The sequence below is a fragment of the Geotrypetes seraphini genome, chromosome 11 (assembly GCF_902459505.1).
Source record: "Geotrypetes seraphini chromosome 11, aGeoSer1.1, whole genome shotgun sequence".
Lineage (NCBI taxonomy): Eukaryota > Metazoa > Chordata > Amphibia > Gymnophiona > Dermophiidae > Geotrypetes > Geotrypetes seraphini.
The window spans coordinates 10,732,405-10,753,886 of NC_047094.1; the positions used below are offsets into that span (position 1 = coordinate 10,732,405).

A 21,482-nucleotide genomic window follows, 5' to 3' on the forward strand; every position below is an offset into this window, starting at 1 on the left:
GACGATTGGGCTTCGAAGACTTTGCTCCATGCTTTACTTCTAACCTGATTGGACTCCTATTGTAATAACCCTTTATCTGTTCTTCCTTCTTATCAATTAAAATGATTTCCACTTGTGCAAATACAGCCATGAAGATAATTTACAGAGCCAAGCGATCAGACTATGGGCTTTTACTAAGGTGCGCTAGCGTTTTTAGCGCACACAGATTAGCGTGCACTAACCCCACGCTACATGGCTAGAACTAACACCAGCTCAATGCTGGCATTAGCGTCTAGCACGTGCTGTTCCTCGCATTAATGGCTTAGTAAAAGGAGCCCTATGTTATACTACTTTTTTGAACACTATACATATTATATTGGAATCCTTTGCCTATCTCCCCTTCTTGTCCCTTATCAACCACTTTGTACCCTTCTTATGCTAAATTCAAAACCTCCCTTGAAACCTGGTTTTTCTCTGAGGCCTGAATTTCAGTAGCTCTATATTTATTAAAATTTTTGACCGCACTTCGGTTTAGCAACAGCACGGAACACTATTAAAACATAGAAAAGCAAAAAGAAGAAAATTAAATCCCAAAATTAAAATTAATTAAAGTCTAAATAGTTGCCAAAGAGAGGACTCTACTCCCAAAATTTTCAAGGAAATGCTAGGCCAAAGAGATGAGTCTTAACCAATGATCTGAATTTTACATAAGAAAGCTCGGAGTGAATCACAAGTGGAGGAGAATTCCATAAACTAGGAACAGATACAAAACAACAACAGAGTTACGTGTTGAAGCCAATCGCTCCAAATGAACCGGAGGCAAAGTCAATGGCAGATGCCGAACGCAAATTACGAGTAGGCCTGTAAGGAACTACACTTCTCCCTCCGTATTCGCGGTTTCAGCACTCAAGGTTTTGCTTATTCGCAATTTTTCGCATGCTGACTCCACTCCCAAAAATTACATCATGATTAAAGTTCTTTTTCTTTTACTGTACCGATAAAAAAAAGTTTAGCTTACCAACATTCACTCTGAAAATCGCTGCTTCCCAGTGTGCACAGAGAAAAATGATGCTTCTCAGCATCCATAGAAACGCTGCTTCCCAGCATGCATGGAGAAAATCGCTATTACCCTGAAAATTGCTGGGGATCTTTGGGAATCACCTGCTAAAAGCCCTAACAGCTTTGTGAATCGCTGCTTGCCTGGTAAACTGATTGGGATTGTGTTGAAGCTCAAATTGTTTAAGATTAAATAGGGAGTCAATTTTCCAGATTATAAACTACAGTATATTATTTAGATTATTTATTTGACTGCTGACATTGCTGCTTGGTTTACAACTAAAGGGGTTAATAAGATCCCAAAGTGGCTTGTTGCATCATTTCTTCTCTGTAGTCTGTTAAACGTTAATAAAATTGTGCCTCAATCTTTGATTGTTGCACGGTATGTGAAGGGTTTTAAGATATAGCGAATTTCAATAGTAATACATAGTGCCTGTTTCCAAAAACCACAAATAACTATTGAAATGTTATTTGCGGTTTCAATAGTAAAAACTCTGGCTGTTTCCCAAAACCACGAACAACATATAAAAAGTTATTTGCGGTTTTTCCATATTCACGCTATGTTCCGCTCACATCCACTGCGAATACGGAGGGAGAAGTGTAATAATTTTCCCAAATAGTCAGGCTGACCGGATTGTAGCGCTTTAAAGGCAAGTGTTAAAGCCTTGTGGATAAGACGAAATTTAACAGGTAGCCAGCGGTACTCCTTTAAAAAAGGAGAGACATGGTCATTTTTTTTTTTTTTCCAAGATGGCGCCGGGTTAAGTTGCTGTTGTGGTGCCTCCCGCCGTTTTCTCTGTTTGTGTTATGTTATTTTTTTGTTTCTTTTTTATTTAATTTGGTTTTATTATCTACATTTATACTCCTGTAACATTCTTTTCTAATTTTTGTTGATCTTGTTGTTTTAAATTTGGAGCCTGTCTTTTCTTGATGGTTTGACCCACATGCAACGGTCATGGTGGTCTTCTCCTGTGGTCGAGGTCGGAGGTTAGCGGCGACTGGGGTTTTAGCGGCGGGTCGTTCTCCGCAGCAACAGCAGCAGCCGAGGGACTTCGGTCGCCTGAACCGCGGTACCTGTCGCCCAGACCCGAACACAGTGGTGAGCTGAGGCTGAACAGACCTGGCGGGATGCTATCGCATATGAACGACGGGCTCTCCGGCATGAAGGCCATTGTGGTGTCGCCGCCATCGTCATCCGCCGCCGTTGCCTATCTACAGGCCACAACCAGGATCGCTCTGAAGCTCACCAGGAGTCACCTGCTGAGCTGCGACGGCGGGGGCTTAGGAAGCGCTGGCTTCAGTGGACTGCCTGAGACAGGAGATGGCAGGTGATGAACGCAGCAACAGCAGGGCAGGGGTCCCCTGTCAGCCCCAGCGGCGCCAGCACACACCGACAATCAGTACAGGGCGGCTTTTCCGCAGAGGATGAAATCTTGCAGTCACCGTGGACCTCATCTGGGGCAGTCTCCTTGGAGAAGAAGCCCTTTTTCTGGGAACGTCATTGCTCCTCCTAAACTTACTTGCTCCACTTCATCACTGACGCTGAAACCGTGGATTGAAGACAATGTTTTCTTTTTCTTTCCAGTTTATGAATTATTTTTTATCTTATTTATTGTTTTGCCACTTGTTTTGTTATGTTCTATTTCTATCATTTAAATTTCTCCAGAATTCTATTGTTCAACGGTTCCTCCTTCTGCATCTATTTCTTTCTCTCCTCTCTTCTACCTTCCAAAGTATTTAGATCAATGCAGTCCTGTTAGAATGTTTATTTTCTTATTTTTTCCTCTATCTCTATTTTTCACTTCTTTATTACTCTCCAGGTACTTTAGTTAGATTGTGAGCCTTCGGGACAGTAAGGGAATTTTTAAGTACCTTTTTTATTTATAATTTTAATGTATATTTTCTGTAAACCGCTTAGAACCTAACAGATTAGAGGTATATAAGAAATAAATTACATTACATTTACAAGAACTCTAATAGCAGTATTCTGTATAGTTCGCAATTTCTTAATAGATACTGACGGTAATCCAGTGTAAACAATATTGCAATAGTCAAGCTCTGAAGTAACTAAAGCATTACCGAGAGACTCACAATACAGTTTATCAATATAAGCACGGAGAGAACGAATCCTGAATAAAGAAAGAAGCCGGATTTCACAACTGACAAAATAAACAGCTAAATATTTCCAATGATTTTAAACTTTAATAGGTGTACTCCTCTGCTCCCCCAAAATAGGCTTTGGTTCAAGCAGTTATGCTATTAGCTTTTCCTTACATTTTGGGCTCCTTTTACTAAGGCGTGCTAGCGGTCTTAGCACGTGCTACAATGCCACAAACGCTAAATGCTAACGCCTCCATAGAGCTTGCGTACCTTAGTAAAAGGAGCCCTTTGTGTTTTCCTGAACCAATGTAGCTTTCCATAGTTCTGTTCTTGTGTTTTTATTTTGTGCTATGTTCTGGTTACCATTTTGATTATGAGTGGTATAAATAAATTGTGCATATCCTGAAACTTAAGTAGCTTTGGGGTCATTAAAATCAAATATTTGCTATTAGTCCTAAGGCTGGTACAGGTCATCCATCCTACTTGTCCATAGCTAGCTCTTCCCATCAGGAAAGCAACAGAGGATGACCAAAAGCCTCAGTTCATAGCCCTCTGGCATTCTGTGATCTGGGGATAAAAGTGGCTGCAGACCGCTTTCAATTTTTGATGAGGTCTCTTTCGTCCTAATTGGTCTCATGTTGGGGAATAAAGTGCTATAAAAAAAAGCCTAAGAAAACCAAAACAAAACAGAGGAACAGAAGGCAACCTGGAAGAAAGGATGGAGGCATCATGAGAGCCCTACCCCACATAACAAGACTGATGAAAGAGAAGGTGGCACCATGCACTCTGTGGTATAGGGCTGGCAGACAATACATGCATGCAGTTGCTGATTCTCAGTTTCATGTTTTACATACCTTGTCACTCCGTCCGTGGAACAGGCACAATTTAAAAAAAAATGCATTTTAGGTGTCCTAAGCATAACTGCTATCCTTCCTCAAACAATCTTTTATAAACGTTAAAGCTTAAATATATTAATAATCAGTTGCCCTTTAACATCAAAGAGTCTAAGCGTTTGTTCTTAAATAATTCAAACACATTTGCTGAATTCATAGAAAAATACATCTCTGGTAGTTAACGGGCATGGCAGAGAAAAAGAGCAAACCATTCTTCTTCTTACACTCACCACTGAGGATGTAAATAATCCCTGCTCTCAACTAGTACCTACAATTCAATTTGTGAAGCCGTCTCCTGAGAGTCAAATAACCAGCGAGGACAAATGATCTGTCTAAACAGCCAAATGGCCTGCAATAATCAGCACCCTTCCTAAATGCCTTATGCCTTGGATATGAGATTTAGGGAAGGTTCCGCCATACAGAGTATACCGTGGAAATGCTTTATTCATATTCAATGTTTGTGAACAATTCCTTGTAAACTCACAAGTGTCACACCCAAGTACTTGTGAAAACGCTGCTCCTCATATGCGAACAGTGAGAATAAAATATCATCTTTTCTGAATCTGGATAAAACCTGTTAGTACAAATAACTAAATAATCTTTATCTAATATGCTGCTGTCACACATTAAGCTAGGTACCCAGCATGACAAGCTGTGTTTTAGTATCAATTGTGGAAACACTTTTGTGATACTTCCGTAGGATGACTAAGAAACTGTCTCAACTGATTGATTAGAGGTGGCCCTCTGGATTGCTACATCGAAATCACAGTGCTAAACTTAAATTCTAGCATGTAAAGCCCTAAGTGTCTAACTTCCTAATTAAAATCAATTAATGATCTGTTGTTTTTAATACTAACAATGTTAACTCTCTCTTCACATGTCCAACCATGTGGAGCAGCATGAGAGACCTTAACTAGCAGCTCAATCACATTCCTCAACTTGAAACGTAAATCAAATATTTTTAAAACCATCATGCAGGGAGGAAGTCACCTCTTCTTGAGGAAAAACCTCCTCCACCCAACCAAACTGCAACAAGAACATTTTCCACGAACATATTGTTCAAAAGAAAGAATCAAGACCACTTTTTACAGTATAAACATGCCAATTCATTAATTTTACTGATATTGCATTGATGAATGTCATTCTTGTGAAAAGGGAATAAAGGAAAACAAAATTAAGAAAATAGTTATCCATAGAAAAACAAAACAAAAACAAAAATGGGCTCAACAAAAAAAGAGGTGATAAAAAACGATCCCCTGGCCTGTCCTGCTCTGCCCTGTCAGCAGGAGGCGCTAGGACATCTCGTCACCTGCACAGCAGCAGTCCCACGATTCATAATGTCACTTGTGATGGTTGAGAAAAACAGATCTCTTAATAGTTTCATACTGTATTTATTTAATAACTAAAATTCACAAATAAAAAGATCCTTACAAAGTTCTTTTCTTTTTGTAATACCATCCCTTCCTCCACTCTCCCTGCTTTCAGACCCAGATGGGCGAAGAAAAACCCCAGAGACTTGAACTGCATTTTTAAAAAAATCAATAGCTGTTAAATGATTGGTCAGTTGGAGCTGAAGCACCAAATGAAAAAGATGCTTTATGGAGATGAGGGTATCCCTCCCCCTTTTTGCCTTCCCACACGTCTTCCCAAGGGAATATAAGGCAGGGACTTAAGAGCCAGGGCTGCTCTGCCCCCTTTCACTGATCGCTCTCGATCCTCTGTGACTGGCTGTAGTTTCCTTCCCTTTCTCCGTCTGCCCATCCTGGACTGTCACGCACGCCGAATAGTTCTCTTCTGGCTCCACCAAGTGGTGAGAGCCAGTGTCAAGTAGGTCCTGTTACAGCTCAGTGCTAGTTTTAAAGTTTGTAATGTTATTTAATTTTTCTTTCCAGGTAGGTTTGTGTGTTATTTCAGAAGGCTTGCTTTCTTATAGTTCTTTTCTGAAAATCTGTTGGATAAGGCTACTCATACTCAAGGAACTTCTTGTGATAGAAAAGCAAATACCTAAAAAGAAGAGAGAGAGTTTAGAATTTGGCTTTAACCTCAACATGTGTCACAATTCTTATCGTTCAGTTTTAATCTGATATTGCCTAAATCGGTGCATCTCAAACTGTGTGCCTCCATGGCACTCTGAAGAGGAAGAGAGGCGCTGGCGCCAGCTGACTGTCTACAGGCACGTCCTGTAAACAATCAGCCGGCACCAGTGCCTCTTCCCTGCTGGCACCCTCTTCTTGCATCTCAGGGCCTGTCTGGAGGGCCTTTGTGCTTGCGCGGCAATGTTTGCGCACTTCCAGAAGCCTCAAGCTGCGGCACAGAAAGGAGGGGCTTACCAGCTGGGGGGGATCATGGGGGGGACCATAGGGGAAGATAAGTGAAGTGAGATAGTGAGGGGCAGCTGAGTGAGTGCATTTGTAGGTCAGTAAGAGGAGTTTGAATTGTATTTGGAAACAGATGAATCCGTATCAATAGTTCAATGGCTATGAGTAGCTGCACATCATCAGCATAGATACAGAGTTTTGTGTCCAACTGAAGCTGCACTGCTGGAAATTTGAGGTAGAGATTAAAATAGGTGTCAGTATGGACCCCTGTGGCACTCTGCAATTCAGTGCCTCCAATCATACAAGCAGCAGTACTAGCACCAAGGTGCAGTGGCTTAGTGAGGGTGAGAGGCACCTGGGGGGGGTGGCAGCCCTCCCCCACCCTCATCTCCTTCCCCGATCCCCCCTGTCTAATGCACACCCCCTCCCTTGTGCCTCGAGTTGTTCACCGCTGCGTGCAACAAGAACTTCAATGTGCTCCTCGTGACTATTGTCTCTCCCGTGGACGTCACTTCCTATGAGCGGCGTCTGGAAGCCACGTCAGCGGGACAGATGGCGCAGTCGCAAGGAGCACGTTAAAGTTGTTGCTCGTGGCAGTGAACAACTAGAGGTAAAGAGGAAGGGGGCGTGCTGGGGGAAGAGTGGGAAGAGGTGGGGGGCGGGGAGGTGCCGGCAGCCCTACCAACATGGCGCCTGGGGTGGACTTACAGGATTTTTGCCCAATTTTCAGCTCTGGACTGAGGACTACAGCACAATTTGATTTAAAGTTCAAGCTCCCAGAGTTGGGGGGTGAAGCATAGGATGGTCGGACAGAAGTCTGTAGCTGTAGGATTTTTATTGGGACTTAGTTCAATGGGCTGCTCGGATCACTCTCGATTCTCTGTACCTGACTGGGCCGACGTGAGAGTGAAAAACTTCAGGTGGTTGTTAAACGCAGTTCACAGTGCTATAGCTTGGGAAAAATAAAGGGTACGAGACTATTCTTGACTTGTCTTTCTGCAAAGGTGGTGAATGCAGTGGTTCCCAAAGCTGTCAGGTTTTCAGAATATCCAAAATGAACATCCATATATGAAAACCTCTCTCATGCCAATAGGCCTGTGAGATCAATAAGATGGCTTTGAAACAACTGCATCAATAACTGTAAAGGCAGCAGGATGACAGAACTAAAAAGAGACCAGAACATAAAAGGAGGAAAATCAGGAGCATCCTTAGCAAGGTCAGTGTGCAGAAGGGAATATGTGGCAATAAAGCAGAGACTCCGAGCGCTGAACAAAGGGTCAAAGGGGTAAGAGACGTGTAAGGCTGATGGGCCTCTAATAGAGAACTTCAATTTGCTACACTTTCATGGCCAGGCTGGAATGCTCTACCGCTCCACATCTAGGCAGCTTTATATTCTTTTGGCGTTGGCAAAGAACAAATCCAAAACAGCTGCCTGCAGGAATTTACAGGGACTTCATACTAGGTAAGGTAAAATTAACTCGCTACTTTGGTTATGTGTGGGCTACACTTAAAAGGAATTTAAATTGCATAGTCTCATTTGGGACCATCAGTGTGGGCTTTACGAATCTTATGCATTTTCTTTAATCTTTTATCTTTATTAAAATGTCCGTATACTGCTAAACAACACAAATTAATTAATGAATAAAAATATCCATAAAATCAGTCACAAAACCCCCCACAGCTAACAGCCTTTCTTAAATTACCGTATATACTCGAATATAAACCGAGATTTTGGGGCCAATAAAATGGAGGTCTTGGTTTATATTCAGGCCCGCACTGACCCGCCCCCAACTTGTTGCAGGCTTCTGCTGGGACTGCCATGAGACCTGGTGGTTCAGCGGTGGACCAGGACAGCAGGGATCCCTCCCGCCCCTGTTCCAGCCAATTCAAATAATTTTTACCTCCTTCCTTGCTCCCCTGCATACCTTTGGAATACCTGGTGGTCCAGCGGTGAACCGTGGCAGGAGGGACATTCCTTTGCTCATGCCCTTGCAGAGCCACTAGCCGATTGGCTGGCGCAAGTTCTCACAGGACCAACTGGCAGGGGGCGGGAGTGAGTGGGCTGGATGCAGAGCCTGGCAGAGCAGGATTGGAGAGGGAACAGGGTGCAGAGTTTGGCAAGGTAAGGCACTGTATTTGATATTAACAACTCCCCCCCCCCCAGTTTATATTCGAGTCAACCTTTTCCCCTCCTTTTTTTTTGGGGGGGGGAAGGTTACCTTGGTTTATATTCGAGTATATACAGTAAGAGGTGAAAAGCCAAGTTTTTAATAATTTCTTCAATTTCTTCACATCATTCTCCAAAGTTCTCTTGATAGATTATTCTGCTAAAAAGGTTCCACGACAGAAAACATCTTTGATCTCATCTCTCTCTAGAAGAATTTGTGAGACAAAACTTTTGTATGCCACATTTTCTGAAATGGGAAGAACTTCAAAAGACATATTTTAGCCTCTTTTTATGCAAGAAAACACAATAGATAGTCTGTCACTTAAAAACCCCTTCAGTAACTAGTTTCTGGAAAGACCTTATTCCATCAGCATAAATTTGCTGTTAGAAAAACACCCTACTTGTGCCTTTATGGCCCTTTCGTCTTACTATTTAAATGCTGTAGCAAACTACACTCTCAGCATCTGTAATGAAAAGGCAGAAGACATGCGAAGGCTTGGTTTGTATTTAGATAACCAAGTCAACCACACCTTTTTTTCCTTTTAAGTGCTGGGAACTTGTATACCAATACCAATATAAGATCTCTGTCTCCAGCAAAATATATGGGAAACAGCACCTCCGTCAGAAGGTCCATGCTCTTATGAGCTCACATCCCTGCAGTGCTGCCCCCCACTCAGAGCTCAGGAAGTAGTCAAGTGCTTTATAGGCTCAAAGCCATCTAAAGATCAGTTGCTTTTTTGAGTTTTAATAAAGCAGTATCTTCATTCTAATTTCTTTCAAAATGGCCTGCCATCATTCAATTCAATTCTTTTTCCTCAGCGATACAAAAAGGGACATATAATAACTTTGTAAAGATATGGGAGCCATTGGCAAAGTATTGTAATGAATAGACATCAATTCTTTTCTTTTCCTTTTCTTTTTTAGATCTATTTAGCACACTCAAGGGGGAGTGGATATGGAGTGTAAGTTAATAAGATATGTTATCATATGTTATATAATATACTACACTCTATTTTAGTTGAAAATGTGATGAAGGGTGGGTGGGTGAGTGGATAGGGTTTTTTTGTTTTTTACCACTATTAGATCTTATGTGTTAGATATTATAGTGCTATATTGGACTTACTTGTATGATGTATTTTTGTGCACTGTTTGATTTGAAAATGAATAAAGATTTAAAAAAAATAAAATTATTTTTCCTCAGGGCCTGATGTGAGATTTCACAGCTGACAGATATCGTGAAGTAGTGGCTTTCTGTGGTTCTTGAATGACTTTTTCAGGGTACGCTCATAAGCCTTGCTCTGAAGCTCTTTTGCACCCCCCACCCCCTTTATAACAGTTATTCTAAGACATTTCTTTTGATCAGCCAAACTGAGGTCTAAAGGGTTAAACCCCCCCCAAAAAAAAAACAAAAAAAATAAGTGGCAGCATCAAGAGAAAAGTTCCTGCATAAGCTGTCATCACCTTACATTTACACTACTGCACCTTGCTTCCATTTAGCCATCTCGTTTCCCTCCAATCCGTTCAGAATTCATATTCCGGGAGAGCCGCTTTACTCACATTACCCCTCTGCTAAAGTCACTTCAATGGCTTCCCATCCACTTCCGAATACAATTCAAACTCCTCTGTGTCATGTCTGTCTGTCCAAGTTAAATTGTAAGCTCTTCTGAGCAGGGACCGTCTATAAATGTCAAAATGTACACCGTTTTTGTATGCCTTTCAGCGCTATACAAGTGAAAAGCAGTAGTAGACGAGCATTACTACAGTAAAAATGAGGTTCTGTCTGATATGACCGAAGCACCACCACAGTTATGACCTTTAACAGATAAAACAGAGACATGTACACCTGGCTGGGCCTCCGCGTGTGCGGATCGCCGGACTTGATGGACCAAAGGTCTGATCCGGAGATGGCAGTTCTTATGTACAGGAGTCCTGTAAAGTGAAGTTTCCATGGCATATGAAACCTATATGGCCAAAGAATTAAAAGACCTCATCATGTTACCTGGTAGTTACGGTGGTCTAATTTTGATAACATACCCTTCACTGTCTAGCACATCTTTAATGCTAGCCTTCGTAATAATGGCATCATCACATTTGAACCACTGGTCTTTGTGTTGCCGGATGAAGCTGGTATAGTGCCCGCTCTCCAAGGTTCCTTGGTGATTAACTACTGCAAACAAGGAATACCTACAGGAGAAAAACACAGGAGGCAGATCTAGAATCAGTGAGAATCCAGCCCAGTTTTAAGACAGAAAGTATATTTCTTAAATAAAAGATGCAGATTTTTCTGAATCTATTAAAACAACTGAAATGCATATTTTCAATCATATTCATCTGTACATCCACCAAGAGCAGTGACCCACTCTTCCTTTAAATGTGCCAGACCTAGATTTAGGATACAAATTAATCCAACTATCAACTCCTGATTTTTGTGACTACTGATTCTATGCAGTGTAGGCTGGCCTCTTCTAACCCCAGGCACACTTACAACAGAGCAGACCTATTGAAATATAGTCTTACTAGTCTTTAAGCCTGTTACATTAACGGGTGCTAGAATAGATGTCTCTGTCTGTCTTTCTTTCTGTCTCTCTGAACCCCCGTCTGTTCGTCATTCTTTCTGTCTGTGTCTCTCCCTGGCCCCTTGTCTGTGTCTTTCTGTCTCTCTGGCCCCCTGTCTGTTCGTCATTCTTTCTGTCTGTGTCTCTCCCTGGCCCCTTGTCTGTGTCTCTCTGGCCCCCTGTCTGTTTGCCATTCTTTCTGTCTGTGTCTCTCCCTGGCCCCCTGCCTATCTCTCTCTGGCCCCCTGAGCAAACCAAGATTTTTGCCTGCTCCCCAGCACACCCCACACCCCCAAAGCAGCCCCTTCTCCCTCTCCCCCTCCACTTTTTTCTGTCTGTCTCTCTCCCTATCTCCCTCTGGCCCCCCCGAGCAAACCAAGATTGCTGCCTGCCCCCCAGCACACCCCTCCCCCCAAAGCAGCCCCTTTTCCCTCTCTCCCTCCACTTCCCTATGCAGCAGTAGCAGCCGGACACCTCGCAGCACCTCGAAGGACACCCTCCTGCCGTTGCTCTCACCGCCACATGCACCGCAAGCTGCCGCAAAAAAGCTGAACACAAATCGGGTGACTCAGTAGCTCATTTTTCCTTCTAACAGCTACACAGGCCAATATTTATTTACCTCGGGGACGTTATCTGTTTCACAATTTTAGTAATAATTCTAGTTCGACAATGTACATTCCAACTTTAAAGAGATCAAATGCCTATAAATGTCTTGGGGCGGTACTTTTCAAATTAACAATTAAATTTTAAAAGAAGGTCTTTTTGCACATAGAACATGGTATTTCCAGGACACCATATCCCAGGTTTGCAACTCCTTAAGTTCCCTGGATGTTCATTCCTAATGCCTGCTCATGTAGTGGGACACTCAAATGTTATACTTACTTATTGTCGTTGTTTAGACTATCTGTTGGTTGAGGATACTGTCCATTCATTCTGCTCTCTTTACTGCAACAGAAGACAAAAGACAGGTCCTACACTAAGATCCAGATACTGAGTTTAAGAAACCAAGACACTTATTTAAGCCTAAAGGCGTTGGGCAGTTTTGTTGGTAGCCAAAAAAGCAAACAGAGGAAAAGGATGAAAACGAAAAGAGAATATTGTGATGTTTCTGCATCTCTCCATGGTGCGACTGAACCATAAGTTGTGTGTGCAGTTCTGGTCAACCCATCATCTCTTCTCCTAGCTAAAAGTGCCCTAATCTCTTTAGCCCTTCCATCGCTTTACCACATTGGTGGCCCTTTTCTTTACTTTCTGATACATCTTTTTTGAGATGTGGCAATCAGAATTCTACACAACAGTGTTTCAAGTCGGTCCTGGAGAACCCACACTTGCGTTTCAAATTTTCAGGCTATCCACAATGAATATGCATGAAAGAGATTTGCATACAATGGAGGCAAGTGCATGCAAATCAATCTCATGCATATTCATTGTGCATAGCCTGAAAACCTGACTGGGAAGGGCTTACTCCAGAACCGGCTTGGGAAACAGCGGTAAACAAAATTCAAGATCTTTTTGGCCAGATCATGAAGCGATACAGCAGCATTCTGATACTGTTTTATTCCCCATCTATATCCTAATTATTCCTAACATTGTTTGCTTTTTTTCCAGTGCCGTGCACTGAGCAGAAGATTCCAAAGCATTTTTCAAGTTTGTTAAAATTTTTTATAGTGCCTATAAGATTTCTAGGCGGTTTACAATATTAAAAATATAAAAAAGGGAAGACAGACTTACAGGATGAATATCAGACAGATTACTGACAGTATCAAATAGAAATGATTGCAAAAGGTTAAGGAGAAGAACTACAATTCTGAATAGGAAAGGGAAGACAATTAGGGTTAATACAATGAGGAAGGGAATTTTACGTCTGAGGAGATATAGTGTAGTTTATTGAAAGAGCATAAGTGCAAATATAGTCTAAATATATTTAAATGCACTCAAATTCAACTGTCAAGAGAGCACATTAGGGCAGTACAATGACATCTAAATCCTTTTCCTGGGTGGTAACTCCTAATGTGAAACCAGCATCATGTAGCCATAGTTTGGGTTAGAGAATGACACAGGGACAAATTTTCCCCCGTCCCTGCGAGTTTTGTCACTGTCCTGGTCCCATTTCTGTAAGCTCTGCCTTAACCACACAAGCCTGGAATGCTTATGATTTGAAAGGGTTTGAGGCTTGTGCAGATGAGGGCAGAGCTTAGGCATTGGTGGAATGAGGCATTATGACATCACAATCGGAGCTCTAGAATGTTGCTACTTAGGATTTGAAAGGGTTTGAGGCTTGTGCAGATGAGGGCGGAGCTTAGGCATTGGTGGAATGAGGCATTATGACATCACAATCGGAGCTCTAGAATGTTGCTACTTAGGATTTGAAAGGGTTTGAGGCTTGTGCAGATGAGGACGGAGCTTAGGCATTGGTGGAATGAGGCATTATGACATCACAATCGGAGCTCTAGAATGTTGCCGCTTAGGATTTTAAAATGTTTGAGGATTGTGCAGATGAAGACAGAGCTTGCAGGAACAGGAAAAGAACTCACCGGGAAGGGACGTGAAAACGAGTTCCCACAGGGATGGGGAAAAATTTGTCCCTATGTCATTCTTCCCTAGGTACATCACACTGCACTTGTGTGCATTACATTTTATCTTCCATTTCGATGTCAAATCTCCTGGTCTCACAAACTCCTTGTGATGTAACAATTTCATTTTGTGACATCTAAAAATTTGATCACTTCACTCAGTGCTCCTATTTATAAATAAATTATAAAGCATCAATCCCAGTACAGACCTAAAAAATTGACCATTTAGTCTTCCTCTCCATTTTCTATTGAATTTGTTCCAAGTCCATGAGAGGATATTGCTTCCGATCCCATGACCTGCTCGAATTCCTCAACCGGCTCATCTTTAACCACTAATCTATTGAAGCCTTAAAAAATAAAACCCCCAAAACCCACAGCAAGACTTCTCCTGAATAAATCCATGTTGGTCATTTCCCATTAAACCATAAAGCACAGTTACTTACCGTAACAGGTGTTATCCAGGGACAGCAGGCATATATTTTCACATGTGGGTGACGTCATCTACGGAGCCCCGATGCGGAAGCATTTTCAAGCAAACTTGATTGAAGATTTAAGTTTGCTTTGCTGCTCCACGCATGCGTGCCTTCCTGCTCCACTAGGGGGCGCATCCCCTCGTGGTCTCCAGTTCACTTAACTAGCAAAGAAGCCAACCTCGGGGAGGTGGGCGGGTTGTGAGAATATCTGCCTGCTGTCCCTGGATAACACCTGTTACGGTAAGTAACTGTGCTTTATCCCAGGACAAGCAGGCATGATATTCTCACATGTGGGTGACCTCCAAGCTAACTGAAAAGGGATGGAGGGAAGTTGGCAATTTAAGCAAATACATTTCGCAATACCAATTGGCCGAACCGGCCATCGCTTCTGGACAGTGAGTCCAGACAGTAGTGGGAGGTGAAAGTATGAACCGAAGACCACGTGGCAGCCTTGCAGATTTCCTCAATAGGTGTGGACCTGAGGAACGCTACGGAGGCTGCCATCGCTCGGACCTTGTGTCCCGTTACTCGACCATGCAGCGCGAGACCAGCCCGAGCGTAGCAAAAGGTGATGCAATCGGCCAACCAGTTGGACAAGGTGCGCTTGGAAACTGGGTGGCCTAACCGGTTTGGGTCGAAGGACAAAAACAATTGTGGGACTTTCCGGTGTGGTTGAGTGCGTTGGAGGTAAAAGGCCAACGCTCTCTTGCAGTCAAGAGTGTGAAGCGCCACTTCTCCGGGGTGAGAGTGGGGCTTGGGAAAAAACACGGGCAAGACGATGGACTGATTGAGGTGAAAATCAGACACTACTTTAGACAAGAACTTTGGATGTGTGCGGAGTACCACCTTGTCATGGTGGAAAACAGTGAAGGGTGGGTCCGCTACCAGAGCCTGTAGCTCACTAACTCGCCGGGCGGAAGTGAGTGCAAGCAGGAAAATCACCTTCCACGTGAGGAATTTAGGATGGCATTTGTCTAGGGGCTCAAATGAAGGTTTCATTAGTTGAGCCAGAACCACGTTAAGGTCCCAAACCACCGGAGGGGGTTTGAGAGGAGGGTGGACATTCAGAAGACCCTTCATGAAGCGAGAGACTAAGGGGTGAAGCGAGAGGGCTTTTCCTTCCAGGGGCTGATGAAAGGCCGCAATCGCACTGAGATGTACTCGAATGGAGTTGGTCTTTAGGCCGGAGTGAGATAATTGAAGTAAATAGTCAAGGACCAGAGGGACAGGGACCGACACCGGGTCCTGGCTGTGAGAGGAGCACCAGGCTGAGAATCTGGTCCACTTTTGAGAATAGCAGGTTCTCGTCGAGGTCTTTCTAGAGGCCTCCAATATCTCCTTGACTGAGAAGTCAGGGGGAAAGAAACCAAGCATTCAGATGAAGAGATTGAAGATTGGGATGTAACAGCGAACCCTGACTCTGTGATAGTAGGGAGGGAAACCAAGGCAGAGGCAGTGGATCTCTGACACTGAGTTGAAGTAGAAGGGAAAACCAAGGCTGGCGTGGCCAGCGAGGAGCAATCAGGATCAGGGTGGCTTTCACCGTTTTCAGGTGGACCAGCGTCCGCAGGATCAGAGGAAACGGCGGAAACACGTACAGAAACCTTCCCTCCCAGTCGAGGAGGAAGGCGTCGGCCTCGAGTCGGTCCGGGGAGTGTATCCGGGAGCAGAAGAGGGGCAGTTTGTGATTGTGGGGGGATGCGAACAGATCTATTTGAGGCGTCCCCCACTTTTCGAACACCTGTGTAGGGTCTGAGAGTGCAGCGACCACTCGTGTGGCTGGAGGAGGCGGCTGAGTCTGTCCGCCAGACAGTTTTGTTCTCCTTGTATGTACACCGCTCGAAGGAAGGTGTTGTTGGAGATTGCCCATTTCCAGAGGCGCATGGCTTCCCGACAGAGGGACCAAGACCCTGTCCCCCCTTGTTTGTTTACATAGTACATTGCTACCTGGTTGTCGGCTCGGATGAGGACCACCCGGTCGTGAAGCAGATGTTGAAAAGCTACAGCTGCGAGATAGATGGCCCGGAGCTCTAGCACGTTGATGCGACAGCGGCGGTCTTCTGCTGACCACATCCCCTGAGTGCAGAGGCCGTCCAGGTGGGCTCCCCAAGCGTACTCCGACGAGTCCGTGGTGAGTACCTTGCTGTGAGGAGGGGTGAGGAAGAGCAAACCTTTGGAAAGATTTGAAGAGACGGCCCACCAGCGGAGCGATCGTTGCAAGGAAGGAGTCACTGTCACGGGACGATCGATCGGGTCCCGGTCTTGACGCCATTGAGAGGCCAGGGTCCATTGAGGGATTCTCAGATGGAGACGGGCGAAGGGTGTGACATGGACGGTGGAGGCCATGTGGCCCAGGAGAGTCATCATCTGTCGAGCTGATACCGAGGTCAGCAGTGAGATCCTTCGGTTCAGACTTACTAACGCCTCTAGACGCGGAGGGGGGAGGAAGGAACGGAGGCGGACCGTGTCCAGCGTGGCCCCGATGAATTGTAGGGACTGCGAGGGGCGTAGTTGGGATTTTGGGAAGTTTATCTCGAACCCCAGACTCTGTAGGTAGATAATAGTCTGTTGGGTCGCTGAGATAACCCCTTCCCTGGACGGGGCTTTGATCAGCCAGTCGTCCAGGTAGGGGAATACCTGAAGACCTTGGGAGCGTAAGGTAGCTGCGACCACAACGAGGCACTTGGTGAAGACCCGAGGTGATGGTGCTAGGCCGAAGGGGAGGACTCGGTATTGCAGGTGCAGGTCTCCCACCTGAAAACGCAAGAACTTGCGGTGAGCGGGGTGTACTGGGACATGTGTGTACGCCTCCTTCAGATCGAGGGAGCAGAGCCAGTCACCCTCGTCGATCAGGGGGTAGAGGGTCAGTAGGGAAAGCATCCGAAATTTTTCCCGTACCAGAAATTTGTTGAGGCGTCTCAAGTCTAGTATTGGGCGAAGGTCTCCCGTTTTTTTCGGTACCAGGAAGTAACGGGAGTAGAAGCCCTTCCCCCGTTGGCCGGGGGGAACCTCCTCCACTGCTCTCAGGTGAAGCAGATCTCGAGCTTCGGAGAGGAGTAGGGGTAGCTGCGTCCGGTTGGGAGGGCAATTCCTTGGGGGGTTGTCTGGAGGAATGGCCCGAAAGTTGAGAGAGTATCCTGATGAGATCACGCCAAGGACCCATGCGTCCGACGTGACTTGTTCCCAGCGAGGGTAAAAGACTTTGAGGCGACCCCCGATGGGAAGGAAGCCTGGGACTATGGCGGAGAGGGTCCGCCCCCTTCCGCGTATCCCGTCAAAAGGACGGGGATGGTTTGGTAGTCGCAGGCGGTTGGGACTTGGGCAGAGCCAGATGGTGGGCTTGCAGACGCCTGGGCGGAGGCCGCGAGAAGGCAGGAGTGGATTTTTGTGGGTAGCGGCGCGGAGGGGCCCTGAACGGCCTGGACGCGGGCGGTTTAGGCTTTTGCCGCACGAGGGAGGCAAACGAGCGTTCGTGTTCGGAGAGGCGTTTTGTAGCCATCTCGATAGTGTCATCGAACAGTTCTTTACCCACGCAGGGGAGGTTAGCCAACCGGTCCTGTAAGTTGGGGTCCATGTCAACCAGGCGCAGCCAAGCTAGGCGGCGCATGGCGATAGCAAAGGCTGCTTCTCTGGAGGAGAGTTCGAAGCCATCATAGGCCGCGTGGAATAGATGGAGGCATAGGTTGGAGAGGGACTCTGAAAGCAGGCTAAACGCTCCTTGGCGGGAGGCCGGTAAGTCAGTCTCAAAGGCTCTCAGTAGTCCAATGAGGTGTTTGAGGTAGGATGTGAAGGTGAAAGTGTAGCTTTGCACCCTAGAGGCCATCATCGCATTTTGATATAGTCTCCTGCCGAACTTGTCTAGGGTTCGGCCTTCTCGGCCTGGGGGAACCGCCGCTGAGACCCTGGAGGGGTGAGCCTTTTTCAAGGAGGATTCTACTAACAGCGACTGGTGGGAGAGCTGCGGTTATTCAAATCCCGGGAAGGGTACTGTACGGTACTTGGCCTCCATTTTGGAGGGTACTGCTGTGACCATATAGGGGGTCTCCAGGTTCCTGAAAATAGCCTGTTGGAGTACCGGGTTAGGCGGTAAGCGAAGGGACTCTCTGGGCAGTGATGGCATATCCAGCTCCGCTAGGTACTCCTTAGAGTATCTGGAGTCAGACTGGAGGTCCAAGTCCAAAGCGTGGCCCATGTCCTGGACAAAGCGAGAGAAGGATGGGCGGGATGTTCCCGAGGCCCCGTGCGGGGTCGGTGAACGAGACCTCCGTCGGGTGGAGAAGGATGGGGAGGCTTCCCTCGAGTATCGAGGCTCCTGCTCCGATCCACGCTCCGAGACCGGGGAAGCACTGTGAAAGTGTTCCGGGGTCGTGGATCTCCGACGTCTCGAGGAGCCCCTCGGAGACGATGCCGGGGTTCGGGGTACCGATCGATGTTGAATCGGTGACCTCGACCCGGACTCCCTCGGTGAAAGCCTGAAACCTTGGATCGGAGCCCCGGTCCGAGGGGGAGTTCGGAGGATGCGCGGGTTGGAGAGTGATAGCTCCGCCACCCTCAGCGGTCCCGTATGAAGTGTAGGTGAATGGCCTCGTAGAGTGGGGGAACCCCGGGCCTTCTTGGAGGTACGGCGGTTCGAGGTTTCTGTCGTTTTAGCACGACATTTTGCCCCGTGGCGGTCTGTGGAGGGAGAGCGCCTCGGGTGTCTCGGCGAGGAGTCCGAGGAGGATGGGATGCGGCGAAGCTTGCGCGCTTTTCCCCGAGGTGGCTCGACGCGAGGCTCAGGCTGGTCTGGCACAAGCGGGGTCGAGGTCGAGGCCGGTTGTAGATGGGCCATTGCAGCGGACAGCTCCGATGACATCATCGCTCGGAGTAGGTCCTGGAAAACGGGCACGGACAGCATCGAGGGCATGTCCACTGCCTCGGTGCGTTCCACCGGGGGCGACCTCATATCAGAGTATTCCCGTGTGGTGGAGGCACGGCCCGAAGGCTTGGAGGGCTTTGCCGGGGCTGTAAGCATGGAACTTCCGCCATGCGTCGCCGGTGTCCCCGAGGCTGGCTTCTTCGCTGTTACGGGACCTGAAGAGGGGACTTACCCGGAGCCGAGGCTTTCTGTTGTCCCGAGGACTTTGGATTCGAGTCTCGAGGTGATGCCGAGGTATTCGGGGCCGAGGTCAAGGCCGGGGCCGACCTCGAGGCCGAGGTAGAGGGTTGGTCGGCGGCGAAGAGATCCGCCATGCGGGCTTTTCTTCGGCGGATGGCCCGGTTCTGGAAAGTAGCACACTGGGGGCAGGAGTCGGTTGGATGAGCGGCCCCCAGGCAGAGGATGCATCGGCGATGCGGGTCTGTGATGGAAAGAAGCCGCTCGCACCGGGTGCACTTTTTAAAGCCAGTCAAAGGCCGGGACATAGAATCGAAACTGGCCGCGGCTCGAGTAGCCACGCGGCCAAGGGGACCCGGAAGCCTCCGGGTCGGTCAAAAACGAAGCAGGAACAAGTTGAAACAAGAAAAAATTTGCGCACAGCGACTTAATCGAGAAAAATAAGAAAAAATTGCGGTGCTAGAAGGCAGTTGGGGCAGAGCCTGAAAAAACACGACTTCTAGGCTCAGCGGAAAATTTTGAACTGGAGACCACGAGGGGATGCGCCCCCTAGTGGAGCAGGAAGGCACGCATACGTGGAGCAGCAGAGCAAACTTAAATTTTCAATCAAGTTTGCTTGAAAATGCTTCCGCATTGGGGCTCTGTAGATGACGTCACCCACATGTGAGAATATCATGCCTGCTTGTCCTGGGATAACTATATGTTCAATAATTATTTTTCTTTATAAAGTTTCTACCACTTTTCCCAGTATAGGCATCAGGTTCACAAATCTGCATTTTCCTCGATTATCCCAGAAACCTTTTTTTAAAAATTGGCATTATGTTGGTCACCGTTCTATCTTCAGGTACTCTAGACAATTTGATGAAAAGTTACAAATCTTTCATTGACTTTTAAGATGGTTAACTGCATGCCGTGGAGAGATTCCGGGTGTGCCATGAGACGCCGAGGAGAGGCGCTGGCAAACTGCCTATAGGACATGTCTCTCGCAGTGAGAGGCGTATTCTGCAGACAATCAGCCGGTGCCAGCACCTCTCACATCCCCCCCCTCACTGGCATAGTAATAGCAAGCTATGAGGACTTTTTAAAAAGAACTTATTCCCAGGGACAATTCCTTCCTGATCTTCTATAACTTAAGAGCTACATCAGGAAAGACAAATTTTAGATCCAAGAAAAAGCTGCAAAAATAACCAATATAATACCCCACTATTCTTATTGGCTCTAACGTTGCCATTGGGTTATTTGATGCCGTTACTACAATCTAAGCTGAATGTCAAGCTATACCTGTTGCATCAATAAAGTGAATAATAATAATGACAACATTGTATGTTTAATTGACCAGGCCTATGTTCCCATTTCCTTCACATCCTACCTTGAGGCCATAAATGGTGTCATGTCCAGCTCCAAAGGAAAAGAGACATATGTAGTGATCTTTCGCCTCAGTTTCGCCGAGTGTTCAAACCGCTAGATAGAGAAGAGAGGACCTTTTCAGAGATAAATGTGTAGGGGGTAGTTCTAGCACTCGCATGTGACTTCATGTGCTACTTGCTCTACTACTCCAATGGAATCACAGGCTGTCACTGTAGATTCTGTCTTATAAATATCTCAGTCTTGAAAGCTAGAGCAAGCCACAGCAAGGACTCTCTGACTGTATTCTGTTTCATATCATTTTACATTCACGACAGGTAAGTATAAAAATGACAGGATTGCTCAGGAACAGATTAGCATAGTGGCAATTCTTTAAGTGGGCATCTCTTTTTAGGTGCCCCAATGATATGCTGTATTAGTCTATTCTACAGATGCACCTGGGTACCCAGATTCCTTCCAGACAAAGCAAGGAAGCTGTGAAAGCACTTAATGTTTGGGGAATTTTGATTATCACTAGACACTTTTTGGTTTGCCTGGGCAGAATCTTTGCACCAGTTTTGCACTGCGGTGTTTTTTGGTGCTCAGATTCTGTCACAGAATACTAGTGTAATCCTTTATCGGCACGTCTTGCACGCAGTTTCACCAGCCATAGGCTTGTATAAGTGCAGGCACTTAAACACGACAAGGGTGTTAAGTGGAAGGCCCCAACCAAGCCTACACAATTGAAGAGCGGAAAAAAAGCCTCCACGTAAATGCCAATCAGTCAATAAAAGTAGGGAAGGAGAAGATGCTTCCGTTTGGGATCTTTATTCAAAGTGTAGTAAAATCAAAAAGACTCATCACTGTCAGCGTTTCAGTACCAAGAAGTTCCTTCCTCATGAGTCAAAAAAAAGTAACACCACTTTCAA

General features: G+C 45.9%; 1 protein-coding gene across 6 annotated transcripts in view; it reads right to left on the reverse strand.

The window, feature by feature from the left end:
* Positions 1-5,121: 5,121 nt before the first annotated feature.
* USP22 (ubiquitin specific peptidase 22) overlaps positions 5,122-21,482 on the reverse strand; it is a 199,238-nt gene continuing 182,877 nt past the window's right edge. For all 6 annotated transcript variants that reach the window (XM_033963993.1, XM_033963992.1, XM_033963997.1 and 3 more), the window contains 4 exons: positions 20,579-20,670; positions 11,951-12,013; positions 10,548-10,697; positions 5,122-6,032 (listed from right to left, as the gene is read on the reverse strand). In XM_033963993.1, coding sequence (XP_033819884.1) covers positions 5,990-6,032; positions 10,548-10,697; positions 11,951-12,013; positions 20,579-20,670 — 348 coding nt within the window. In that variant the 3' untranslated portion in view covers positions 5,122-5,989. The remainder of the gene's footprint in view (positions 6,033-10,547; positions 10,698-11,950; positions 12,014-20,578; positions 20,671-21,482) is intronic.